Genomic DNA, 14,031 nt, shown 5'->3' on the forward strand with positions numbered 1-14,031 from the left:
ATTTCTTCATCTGTATCAGATATTTAAGAGTACAGTAACCTTATGTCTTTTTAAGGCTCTGATTCAGCAAAACATTTCAGCACATGCTTAAGTTCCATGAGACTTAACACGTTTGTGTGCTTGTGCTTTACTAAGTAGGGATATTATTCTTCACATGCTCCAATGCTTTGCTGAATCTGAGCTCATACAAAGAAACCCCAGAACTGAGATTCAACAATCCTTGGGATGCAGGCTTCAGAGAACTTCTGGAACTCTGACAATGTAACTCCATGCCTCCTCCACTTTCAGATCCTTGAGTTCTTCAGTCCAGTCCACTTCCCTAACTAGTGCCCTTAATTTTTTGAAGTTTGCCCTTTTGACATCAGGGACCCTAGTTGCAGACCTATTTTTGTTTATCCTTCCATTTAGTTTAAACTGAATTAGCTCAGGATCACTTAGACCAGTGGTCCCCAGCGTGATGCCGGCGGGCGCCATGGTGCCCGCCAAGGCATTTATGTGCGCCTGCTTAGTGCCTGGCAGGGGAGAGAAACTGCAGCCCCGTGCCTGCCAGGGACAGAGCACTCGGGGGCCCACAGGCTGCAGGCCCCGGTGTTCTCTGTCCCTGGCAGGCGCGAGGCTGTGGCTTCTCTCCAGCTTCTCCTGGGCTGCAGGCACCGGTGTTCTTGGTCCCTGGCAGGCACAGGGCCATAGCTTAAGCCGGAGAGAAGCCACGGTCCCCCACCTGCCAGGGACAGAGAATTCCGGGGCTGCAGGAGCTGGTGTTCTCAGTCCCCGGCAGGCGCTGGACCTGCCTAGTGCCCAGAAGGGGAGAGAATCTGGGGCCCCGCACCGGCTGGGGACAGAGTACTCTGGGGCTGTGGGCACCGCTGTTCTCTGTCCTCGCGGCTTCTCTCCAGTTTCTCTCTGGATTCATATATTATGTATATTAAATATGAATTTTTTTTGTATTATTTAATGACAAATACAAAATAAGCCTTGAAAAATTGTTGGTGCCCACCACGCTCTTCTGAAAACATGAATGTGCTACTGGCCACAAAAAAGGTTGAGGATCACTGACTTAGACCAAGATTATCCCCTACAACCAGTTCTTCTATGAGGTAAATCTAAAATGGCATCACTCCTTGTTGGTTCAGTGACTATCTGGGGAAGAAACCTGTCAACTATCACATGCAGGAAAATCTGGGCCCTACCATTATTAGTAGCACTTGCCCTCCAAGCTATTGCTGGGAAATGAAGTCTCCCATAATTATAAGACTTCCAGTAGTATTTATTTCATTAAAACATCAGAGATCTATATCCAAATCAGATCTTGAGGGTCTGTAAGATATCGTAAGCACTAGCCTCGAGGAGCCTTCTTCCCCAGTGACCCAAATGGACCCTTTTATCCATTCCATCACTTATAATTTCTTTACAGTCTACCTCATCATTACACTCCACCACATTTACCTCTGTCTTTCCAGAACAGCAAATACCCTTCAATAACTGGACTCCAGTCATTACTACTATTTCATCAGGTTTCTGTTATCCTTGTAATATCTATCTGGGTCCACCTCCTGCACCAGTGGTTCTAGTGCCTCCATTTTGTTATCCAGCTACTTGTATTTGTCACTGTTCTCAAAAGGTATTTGTTAAATCTGTCATTCCTTCTTGATCATTTAGCTTAATCTGTCTGAACTGCTAATGTCTTTATATCTCTTCCTTTTAAGTCCTTTGATTTCCTTGCTATTTCTCCTCTCATCCCACCCCCCGCAGTTGCATGCAACAACTCCCAATGATTTTGAGGAGAGCTGTGCACAAGTGAAAGCAGAACTGCACATAGTACAATGGGGGCTGCTCACACTGCAGGTCAGTTTACTCTAATGAAGCACTGTACCATGTTGTAATTACATTTACAGTGTCTCCACATGAGTACTTGATTCTGCAAAATTTCCCTATGCTCCTAACTAGAAGTAACTGGTTTCTCAGACAACACAGAATAGTAGCTATTGACTTAAATTATCACTATTGTAGTTGTGCACATTAAAAATTAAAACTAGTGGGGAAAGAGGGAAGTAACTCAGTGTGCTAATGTCTTCGTTTGCCTCCAGTGAGTTACATTCACATCCTAAATTAGGTTACAAAATGAAAACAGCTTTGGTGGTCTCCTTCTTGTACCTCTTTCTTCACACTTCAAAACCGTTGATCCGGTTGGCACAAATGGAAACAAGTGATGGTCACCTCCAGGACCAAGCTAATGAGGCTGTCACAAGTCAGGAACCAGCTGTACTGTCAAAGCTGTGGGAGGATCTTCTACAAACCCTATCCACAGCTCAAACCTGTGCTAATTAATTCTCACTTTCCATAGGGAACACTGAGGTCAATGGTATTGCCTTTGTATAGCAGAGTAGATTTTATTGAATATTTCAGAGATTGTTTTTTAAATTAGAACTAGCTCCTCAGCAGTAGCGAAGGCTAGGGTGTGTGTATATTTTCAGTGTGGTACACAGATACGCCTATGCATGAAACCCCATGCTGATTAAGTTACCCTGAAGGTAGAAACAAAAATAAATGATACAAATAACAGTATGAACTAAAAAGTGTGCATATTAGAAATTATATTTAACGAGAAAGGTAAAAAGTTAATGTAGTTAGGTGAGGTGGGGATGGGGAATCAGCTCCTGTACAAGTCGGGACAGGAGCCCAAGGCAAAAATAAATAAATAAATAAAAAGCAAGAAATCCCATGGTATAGGTTCAACTCTTCCTATAATGTCTTCCTGCCTGTCTGCTAGAGGAGCTTTACAGTGAAAAAGGCTAAACGAAAGGCCTTTCATAAAATTAGAATACACTATAGTTTTCCATGAGTCACTATTTTAATCTTGGAATGTAACTTTAAAAATCCAGTTCTGCTGTCACTTAAACCAGTACAACCCAATTAAAATCAATAGAGATATAACTGTGGGCAGAATTTATCTTCAAACATCTGGAAACCTATTTAAATATAATCCAAGTGAAACAGGAAGAATGAGTATTAAATGCAGCCTCCGGTTACAGAGGTCAAGGACTGCACAGCTACCTGCTTACAATAAAATATACAAAAGCAGACAATTGGTGAGGGAAAGTTACTATATCATGGAAACATATGTTGGAAGAAATAGCATTTTTTTTCCAACACAATTTTTTTGAGGAAAGCAGCCAAATGTTTCCTGACTTGCAGTTAATACAAGATCTTAGACAAATAGCAAGACGTCTCTTTGCAAGATCACAATATTCTAGCATATCACCTCTATATGTATAACAGATTCTCTAGTATAAAGATACGATATTTTCAGGTCAACATGATCATTTTTCAATTTAATCCATATTTTAATTTAATTCAAATACCATCTATTATTTCACTGTATTACTTCCCAATTCATATTTCATTTAGTTTAAATTCTCATTTAAGACACTGTCGAAGTTAAAACCATAGTCCTTTTTAGGGTTATGTTGCTTATGGAACAGCACTGTCTAACCAGGTAAATACACATACTAGGCCAAATCCCACCCTGTTATGTAAATCAATCCCTCGAATGCAGTGAAGATACACAGGTATAAGAGCACAATTTGGGTCATTATACCAAATTATTGTGTTTCCTTTATGAAAAAGAGTTCAGAAAGTTGCTGCCATACAAACATACCCTCAAAGAAAAATTCCAAACCCATCTTGCTCTAAAGGTTTTAGAATAAAGAATATGAACTTCAGTAGGCACCAAACATTATGAAAATAGGACAATTAGTTGGTCCGTTGTCAGCAATAATGTGGAATAAATGTATCAAGTGATTTATACTTACTTCCCAGAGTTCATAGATTTCTTTTCTCAGGTCTTCTGATAGCAGCTGGGTCAAATGTTTCATAGCTGCCTGAAAGACAGATTTCTGCTTTCATTTGGCCATTATGTGAGTACAATATATTTTCCTTTATTTTCTGCAAAACAATTTGTCCACCACCACCTTTGCATAAACAGTGAATCATCTCTCTCTCCACAGCTACACACATTCAGTACTAACTCTGCTGATGGAACAATAAAAGCAATGGCTACAGAATAGCTTCTGCACATCAGACCAGCTCAATAAATTGCAGAAGACTAGCCCCAAGCAGCAGAAAATAATCTGAAGCACCATCCACTGACCCCAGTTACCAGATATTGTTTAACACTGTTTTGATGCAATACCAAATTATTGGTATGAACAGTGGAATCCTCTTTGCATGTTGTTCCAACTAACCAATTACATTCTAGTCCTACTCTGTTTCCCCAGCAATACTTTGGTCGTAACTGGAAACAAATAACAATCAAAGCAAGGCCAAGTTTTATGCCGGGGTAGGCAACCTATGGTATGTGTGCCGAAGGCGGCAAGTGAGCTGGTTTTCAGTGGCACTCACACTGCCCAGGTCCTGGCCACTGGTCCAGGGGGCTCTGCATTTTAATTTAATTTTAAATGAAGCTTCTTAAACATTTTGAAAACCTTATTTACTTTACATACAACAACAGTTTAGTTATATATTATAGACTTATAGAAAGAGACCTTCTAAAAACATTAAAACATATTACTGGCACACAAAACCTTAAATTAGAGTGAATAAATGAAGACTCGCACACCACTTCTGAAAGGTTGCTGACCCGTTTTATGCCAATATACAGTTATGTCGAAACTTACCACTCAAGGTGTTATTTTATAAAAAGATAGCACTTCAGAAGTACAAATATTTAGGGCTCAACCCTGCTCCCGAAGAAATCAATGACAAGACTCCTGTTTGCTTTAATGGGACCAGGAGAAGCAACAGCCATGTAGGGCCAGATTTTTATAGGTATTTGGTGTCCTAAAGATGCAGACAGCTTCCTAGGCCCTTTTGAAACTCCTACTAGGCACCTACCTGCATCTTTAAGCACCTAAATACCCTTAGTCTGGCCCTTAGTGGAGAAACATTTCCAGCAGGCATTAGGGAAACTATTTATTTATTTATTTATTTTAAAAGAGTGCACTCCAAACAGGTACACAGTAGATCAGAACAGACAATGTTACAGTGAATAAAGATAGCATTTAAAGAACTCTGAATTGCCATTTAATCTTTTAAGTCCAATCTTCTTTTCAACAGGAACATATTGCTAGAGTTATTTAAAAAAAAATCTAAATAAAATGGTAAGCACAAGAGTGGCAGAGAATTCACTGTAAGATTGTTTTTCTTTTAGACTCTTTAAACAACTTGTTATTTGTATCCGTTGGAAAAGATTATCAAGTAGGGTGGTGCCCTCTAGCTGTAATTGTAGGAAAACTTTTCCCTTTTAGCTTTAAATAATACAGAGAGCCAGAAATGACAAAACTGTGATTAATGGATATGTTTGTGGCCATCATTAAAGCCAGAGACTATGTACTCAGACAGTTGCATTTGTTTGTCAGCTCACTGATTACCTGCCACACAGGCGTACTATAAGAATAATCAGGTAAAGTTTGTATGATACTTTGGAAGTGTCCAGTACAAGGGTTCTCCAACTGAGGGTTGTGAACCTCAGAGGATCAGAAGGCAGTTACATGGGGGGTCATGAGCTGTTAGCTCCATGGGGCTGACAGCCACGAGGCCCCATTACATTAAATTACCCCCACCACATTTTTAATTTATAATGGCAGTCCCACTCAGAGGCTTGCTATTTGAAAGGGGTCAACAATACAAAAAGTTTGAAAACCACTGGTCTAGTGCCATATGTCAAGTATTAACTATCTGTCCCTCTCTCTTCTGACCTGTGCCTCTGCTTCCCAGAAAATAAGCAGGGACATACATGAGCAACTTCACTAACATCTCAGACTACTGAAAATCCAGTCAATTCATTTGGCAGGTGGCTGATGTTTGGGTTCTTTCAAAAAACTTCCCTTTTATTATCCTGCACTTTGTGGTGTTATGTAGAAAAGTCAAATTAGCAGGGGTTTTTAGTGCTACTCCTTGGCATACATGCACAAATACATATTCTGTATTATGCTCATTTGAGGGTCTCGGGATGCTATTCGAGAAAGGACTGCTAGGCAGAGATGGCGTTCACCTTTCGAGGAGGGGAAAGGCCTTATTTGCGCACAGACTGGCTAACCTAGTAAGGAGGGCTTTAAACTAGGTTCGACGGGGACAGGTGAGCAAACCCCACAGGTAAGTGGGGAACAAGACCTGGGAGATGGGTCGGAAACAGGAGGGAGCATGGGCTATAATGGCAGAGAGAAAGGAGGGTCAGGGCAAAGCTGGGAGGCAAGATCAAACCAGTATCTTAGATGCCTATATACTATACAAGAAGTATGGGTAATAAGCAGGAAGAACTGGAAGTGCTAATAAATAAATACAACTGTGACATTGTTGGCATTACTGAAACTTGGTGGGATAATACACGACTAGAATGTTGGTGTGGATGGGTATAGTTTGCTCAGGAAGGATAGACGGGAAAAAGGGAGGAGGTGTTGCCTTATATATTAAAAACGTACACACTTGGACTGAGGTGGAGATGGACATAGGAGATGGAAGTGTTGAGAGTCTCTGGGTTAGGCTAAAAGGGGTAAAAAACACAGGTGATGTCGTGCTGGGAGTCTACTACAGGCCACCTAATCAGGTGGAAGAGGTGGATGAGGCTTTTTTCAAATAACTAACAAAATCATCCAAAGCCCAAGATTTGGTGGTGATGGGGGACTTCAACTATCCAGATATATGTTGGAAAAATTACACCGCGGGGCACAGACTATCCAATAAGTTCCTGGACTGCATTGCAGACAACTTTTTATTTCAGAAAGTTGAAAAAGCTACTAGGAGGGAAGCTGTTCTAGACTTGATTTTAACAAATAGGGAGGAACTCATTGAGAATTTGAAAGTAGAAGGAAGCTTAGGTGAAAGTGATCATGAAATCATAGAGTTTGCAATTCTAAGGAAGGGTAGAAGGGAGTACAGCAAAATAGAGACAATGGATTTCAGGAAGGCGGATTTTGGTAAGCTCAGAGAGCTGATAGGTAAGGTCCCATGGGAATCAAGACTGAGGGGAAAAACCACTGAGGAGAGTTGGCAGTTTTTCAAAGGGACACTATTAAGGGCCCAAAAGCAAGCTATTCCTATGGTTAGGAAAGATAGAAAATGTGGCAAAAGACCACCTTGGCTTAACCACGAGATCTTGCGTGACCTACAAAATAAAAAGGCGTCATATAAAAAATGGAAACTAGGTCAGATTAAAAAGGACGAATATAGGCAAATAACACAGGAATGCAGAGGCAAGATTAGAAAGGCAAAGGCACAAAATGAGCTCAAACTAGCTATGGGAATAAAGGGAAACAAGACGACTTTTTATCAATACATTAGAAGCAAGAGGAAGACCAAGGACAAGGTAGGCCCACTGCTCAGTGAGGAGGGGGAAACAGTAACGGGAGACTTGGAAATGGCAGAGATGCTTAATGACTTCTTTGTTTCGGTCTTCACTGAGAAGTCTGAAGGAATGTCTAATATAGTGAATGCTTATGGGAAGAGGATAGGTTTAGAAGATAAAAAAAAAAAGAGCAAGTAAAAAATCACTTAGAAAAGTTAGATGCCTGCAAGTCACCAGGGCCTGATGAAATGCATCCTAGAATACTCAAGGAGTTAATAGAGGAGGTATCTGAGCCTCTAGCTATTATCTTTGGGAAATCATGGGAGACGGGGGAGATTCCAGAAGACTGGAAAAGGGCAAATACAGTGCGCATCTATAAAAAGGGAAATAAAAACAACCCAGGAAACTACAGACCAGTTAGTTTAACTTCTGTGCCAGGGAAGATAATGGAGCAGGTAATCAAAGAAATCATCTGCAAACATTTGGAAGGTGGTAAGATGATAGGGAATAGCCAGCATGGATTTGTAAAGAACAAATCGTGTCAAACTAATCTGATAGCATTCTTTGATAGGATAACGAGCCTTGTGGATAAGGGAGAAGCTGTGGATGTGATATACCTAGAATTTAGTAAGGCATTTGATACGATCTCGCATGATATTCTTATAGATAAATTAGGAAAGTACAATTTAGATGGGGCTACTATAAGGTGGGTGCATAACTGGCTGGATAACCGTACTCAGAGAGTAGTTATTAATGGCTCCCAATCCTGCTGGAAAGGTATAACAAGTGGGGTTCCGCAGGGGTCTGTTTTGGGACCGGCTCTGTTCAATATCTTCATCAACGATTTAGATGTTGGCATAGAAAGTACGCTTATTAAGTTTGCGGACGATACCAAACTGGGAGGGATTGCAACTGCTTTGGAGGACAGGGTCAAAATTCAAAATGATCTGGACAAATTGGAGAAATGGTCTGAGGTAAACAGGATGAAGTTCAATAAAGATAAATGCAAAGTGCTCCACTTAGGAAGGAACAATCAGTTTCACACATACAGAATAGGAAGAGACTGTCTAGGAAGGAGTATGGCAGAAAGAGATCTAGGGGTCATAGTGGACCACAAGCTTAATATGAGTCAACAGTGTGATACTGTTGCAAAAAAAGCAAACGTGATTCTGGGATGCATTAACAGGTGTGTTGTAAACTAGACACAAGAAGTCATTCTTCCGCTTTACTCTGCACTGGTTAGGTCTTAACTGGAGTATTGTGTCCAGTTCTGGGCACTGCATTTCAAGAAAGACGTGGAGAAATTGGAGAGGGTCCAGAGAAGAGCAACAAGAATGATTAAAGGTCTTGAGAACATGACCTATGAAGGAAGGCTGAAACAATTGGGTTTGTTTAGTTTGGAAAAGAAAAGACTGAGAGGGGACATGATAGCAGTTTTCAGGTATCTAAAAGGGTGTCATCAGGAGGAGGGAGAAAACTTGTTCACCTTAGCCTCCAATGATAGAACAAGAAGCAATGGGCTTAAATTGCAGCAAGGGAGATTTAGGTTGGACATTAGGAAAAAGTTCCTAACTGTCAGGGTAGTTAAACACTGGAATAGATTTCCTAGAGAAGTTGTAGAATCTCCATCTCTGGAGATATTTAAGAGTAGGTTAGATAAGTGTCTATTAGGGATGGTCTAGATAGTATTTGCTCCTGCCATGAGGGCAGGGGACTGGACTCGATGACCTCTCGAGGTCCCTTCCAGTCCTAGAGTCTATGAGTCTATAATTAGTTGCTCACCTCTACAAATAAAGTGCAAAGCCTTTACAAAGTTCTACAGAGTACCAGGTTGCATCTGCAACCATACCAACCTCCTCTCGCTGATGTTTCTCCTCTTTGGAGATGTTATCTGCAGGTGCTATATCTCCAACAATGCATTCAGCCATATCATGAACCAGAGCTAGTCGTACACATCTGATAAGGAAACACTGTATGATTAGCCAATAAACTTCATAGTTACACTTTGTTTATTAATAAGCAGAATTGATAAACTCTCCCTCCCCTCTTATATTATAATAGATCAGTATTAGTGAAATACTTTTCCATCCTATAGTATATTTGAATCCCAATTTCTAGTTACTGTTATGTATGAAAAGATATTTGGATAGATATCCAAAACCAGAAAGTCCAGGTCGGGGTGCGGGGGGAGAAGAGGGGGGGAGCAAAAGATACTAAGTGACAAAAGTGTAGTTACCTAGCATATCATTTACCAACCCCTACCACAAAAAAGCTAAGGACGTTATCCATTATACACTACTTGCATGATAACGATGTTTGCATTTACTAAGTATAAAGATATATGGAGCCCTGCCAAATTCAAAATGCCACCTGACAAAATACACATATGTAGCTAAGTTAGCAACTCATGATGGCACAGCCCAGCCTTCTTTAACAGAGTGCAGTAAAAAGCAATCAGCAAATTAAGTGCAAGTTGCAGGACTAGAACACAGATCTAGGGAACGCACTAGGGCTCACAGGCCTCCAGCCAAGTCAGTGAACCTCTCTGTGCCGTAGCAACCTCATCCAAAAAAATGTGTCTGTTGATGTTTTGTGCTCTGACCATATCCTGTAGATCTCAAAGCACTTTACAATGGTGGGTAAGTATTCCTGGTCTGATTTTTCAGTTGGCTTCAAGTTCATTCATTCCTCTGGCACAATGAAATAAGGGTGAAGTTTGCTCATGCAGGAGACAGAGCTTCTCAAGATCCAGCCCAAGATTGCTAAATGAACTCCCCCAGATTCTAAAAACCTCAGCACCTTCTAATGTACATGCAAGGCACATTTTACTTCAGAAGAAAAATGCTGCTTCCCCTCCCCCTTTTTTTTTTAAATTTATGTTTAACACAGTACTGTACTGTATTTGGGGTGGGGTGTTTTTTTTCTGGTCTGATTGCATATTTCTGGTTCCCAATGAGGTGTGTGGTTGATTGGTCAGTTCGTAACTCTGAGGTTCTACGGTACTATATTCCTACTGCTATACTCTTATAATTCAAGCATGGAATTTCTATCCATAGAGTGTCTATGGTACAGTTTGATTCACCCTTTTTTTGTAAACTTTATTTAACTTTATGCTTTCTTTCACGAATAGTGCCACTCTCCCACCAGCATGACCTACTCTGCCATTCCTATATATTTTGTACCCTGGTATTGCCACATCCCACTCCAGCAAGTTTCTGTGATGCCTATTATATCCATATCCTCATTTAATACCAGGCATTCAGGTTCACCCATCTTAGTATTTAGACTTCTAGAATTTGTATACAAGCACTTATAAAATTTGTCAATATGTAGTTGTCTGCCTCCATGTGATGTAATTGAATGGGACTTTTCCCTTTGTTTCTCTTCAGTTCCTATCTGTATTTTGTCAACTTCTAGATTGTCCCCGTTAACAGAGCATCTCCCAAGGGATGCCTCTGTCCAAACTCTGTGCTCCTCTGCATCTGTTGGCTCTCCTCCAGTCCGTAGGAGGAAATCAAGAATCTGTTCCACCTCTGCCACAAACTAACTATGGAAATTCTGCCATGTCACTCAGCTCTCGGGGCCTGATTCTACAGTGCCTTGCACCTCAAAGGTATTGACACCTGTGCAAAGCAAGTCTAAAATGCTACCATTTTGATGCTATTGTTTTATATCCTTTTCACACTCACTTCTCACTGATGTCAAAAACTACACAACATATAAGGCAGTAGACAATCAGGCCCTGTGTTTGAGTTATCCATTGAAAAAGGAGCCATGCATGTTCTCTGCTAGGCCAATGGACCATTCTGGTAGACAGTGCAGAAGTCATTGTGACATGATTTAAAGTAGTTTATACTTCCTGAAGCTTCATTAGAAAAGATGAGTTCCAAGTTATAGAAGTCTATTATCATCACTTTAGAAAGGTGATAAAGCAAATATGATACTGTTATCACTCTTGACAGTTGATACAATGCTAATTATGTTTTCCTTTATACTCTAAATTAATTACATTGTTTTTATTTCTCTCAAGTGTTAATAGAATCTCTGCCAAAAGCTATATAAAATATGGATTTTGCTTCACCATGCACTTAAAACTCCTCTGAACAGGATTCTTCAGCCTTCTTATGTACATCTCTTGAGAGAAATCAAGCTGGAAGCTATTCTGTGTTAGCAGCCTGTCCAAGCCTCCACTTTAAACAATACAACAATTCCTCAGTCCTCAACTCCAGAAGGCACATAGCAACTTGTGAAAGAATGGAAAAAATATCAATTTTGATTCCCCCCCCCCCATATTCTAAAACTGCTTGCCAGAGTGTGATGAATAATTAGTTCTCAGTTCCCAAATCTTGAGACAGGCCTGATCATCGCCATTAGTATTCTTACCTGTCTTTATTAAGTTGTTTATCTTCAGTTACCAAAGCCATGACTGCCATCCTGTACATATGATCTGATACACTCTCTGGTTTCTCTACATTCCTGTACACCCAGCCTGTTCGTGGTACTCTCTGCTTGAAGACAGTTTTAACAATATAAAACATTTGAATAAACGTTCTGAAGAGTTTAGCTTAAGAGATACCAATGGAAATTTGTTCCATTAAGGGTAACCATTTCTTTCTCATGCATAAACGAAGCCTCAATGTTAGTGAAAAATAAATGTTACAAAGCCAGAGTTAGTTTGAAAGTACAGGCGATTGATCCTATGACAAGCTCTAATCCACACACAGCACACACCACCAGAAAATCTGTCCTTTTCAGCTTTCAGGGACCATTTCAGCTTGATTACCCACACACACTCAGTATAAATAAATAATATTCAGCATTTAAATAGCACTATACCTCTTCAAAGCACTGGTCACACTAACTACTGTAATTAATCTTCACTCCATCTCGGCAATGTAGGTGTAATTTGTATTATCTCCATTTTACAGAGGTGGAAATTGATACTAGGTACAGTTAAATTACTTGCTCAGATGAACTAGAATTAGATTCATGAGCTTCTGAGGTAAGACCCATGCTCAGTCAATGACACTTTTTGGATCAGCCTTTCATCCCTCAGCTGTCTGCCAACCTGCACGTATTTCTGCTTCAAATGGTTTTTGCCAGGACCACTTCCGTTCTGTACTGGGAACAAAAATCTTTGAGTTTGACTAAAAACATTAAAGCTGGGACTAAAGAAATGTTCATTTGATCTCATATTTTAATACAACCATGGTAATTAAAGCCAAGTCCAGAGAAACGGCTGTGGCTGTGGCTGTGGCTGTGGCTGTTTGTAGCTATCTATAGGGACTTGGATCCAGGCTGTAGTATGATAACCCCCTGAGGTGTCACAAGACCAGTGATGCAGACAACACAAAGGAGTCAAGGAAACAGAGGAGCAGCATATGCTTCAGGCAGGCTCAAGCACATAAACTCCTGCAGAAAAGAAGACATGAGCTGCTGTACTCAGCCTTCCCCGGAAGCTAACAAACTAACATACAAAGTGAGATACAGCAGCAGTGGGGTTCTCGAGCAGAATGTTCTATCACAGAGCAACTTAATTTTTTTATCCAGAGACTTGCACTGACATTTAGCTCAAGAGCTCTAGGAAAGACCCTACTGACATTTTCAACGGGGGTCGATGGAGAAAGGGATGTGGACTCAAGTGTGATCCTGCAGCAAATTCCTAGCAAGGGTCTATTAACCGACAAGGAAACCAGGCACCGGGGTTTGCTTAACTGAGCACAAGCCTGGGAACCTAGAGCTCCCGCTTTCTAGCCCCAGCTCCGCCTCCGCCTCCGCCTCGCTCTTGTAGCCTTGGGCCAAGCCGGTTCCGCTCCCCGCAGGCAGGCGATGGCACCCGGCGCCGCCTCGCGGGCAGGTCTGGAGCGCGGCCCGGGCCCTGCTACAGGGGGTTAAGCCGCGTACTGAGCACACGGACCCGGCGGGCACTTGGCGCGGCCCAGCTCGAGCCCGGCGGGCAGCGAGTCGCGCAGGGTTTGGTTTTCATCCTCAGCGCTGGACTCCCCCGCTCCCCTCTGGCCAGGGCCTGTCCCCGGCTCTTCCCGCCGCCCCACGCCCCGGCCTGGCCGGCCTCAGCCCCAGCACCTTGAGCTGCCCCACCAGCCTCAGGAACTGCAGCAGGCTCCCGGCGGCGCCGCCCAGCGGGGCCGCGGCCATGGGGCTGCCGGCGGAGCGGCCGGGGTCGGGGCCCGGACAGAAGCAGCGGGGCTCGCGGATCCCGCCTCGCGCGGTGCACCGGGGGGGGGGGGGTGAAGCGAGCCCCTCCTCTTCCGCTTTGTCCCAGGCGAGCTCGGGCACCCGCCGGCGGCCCCTGCAGCGGGACGTTGCTGCCTTGAAGACGAGTCGGGGAGCCGCGCGGTGGCCGAGACACGCCAAACCCTAGTGCGGTGGGGCCCTGCCCGCCTAAGGGCTTGTCTACATCAGAAAGTTGCAGCGCTGGTGAGGGAGTTACAGCGCTGCAACTTAGGAGGTGTACACATCTGCAGGGCACCACAAGCGCTGCAACTCCCTGTTTGCAGCGCTGGCCGTACTCCCGTTTTGTCTCGGGTGTAGAGGATCCAGCGCTGGTGATCCAGCGCTGGTAATCAAGTGTAGACACTTACCAGCGCTTTTCTTGACCTCCGTGGAATAAGCAGGTATCCCAGCATACCTGAGGAAGCCTCTGGTAATCAAACTGGTCTCCTTCCCCA

At 42.6% G+C, this 14,031-nt stretch overlaps 1 protein-coding gene across 3 annotated transcripts in view; it reads right to left on the reverse strand.

The window, feature by feature from the left end:
- HDDC2 (HD domain containing 2) overlaps positions 1–13,585 on the reverse strand; it is a 39,558-nt gene extending 25,973 nt beyond the window's left edge. Inside the window, exons 1-4 of one of the 3 annotated variants that reach the window (XM_030556229.1) lie at positions 13,427–13,585; positions 11,726–11,847; positions 9,196–9,298; positions 3,813–3,881 (exon numbers count right to left, since the gene is read on the reverse strand). In XM_030556229.1, the coding sequence (XP_030412089.1) occupies positions 3,813–3,881; positions 9,196–9,298; positions 11,726–11,847; positions 13,427–13,498 (366 nt within the window). In that variant the 5' untranslated portion in view covers positions 13,499–13,585. The remainder of the gene's footprint in view (positions 1–3,812; positions 3,882–9,195; positions 9,299–11,725; positions 11,848–13,426) is intronic. The other 2 variants (XM_030556230.1, XM_030556228.1) reach the window with 2 other exon arrangements.
- Between the last annotated feature and the right edge of the window lie 446 nt (positions 13,586–14,031).

The sequence above is a fragment of the Gopherus evgoodei genome, chromosome 3, assembly GCF_007399415.2.
Source record: "Gopherus evgoodei ecotype Sinaloan lineage chromosome 3, rGopEvg1_v1.p, whole genome shotgun sequence".
NCBI classification, from domain to species: Eukaryota; Metazoa; Chordata; order Testudines; family Testudinidae; genus Gopherus; species Gopherus evgoodei.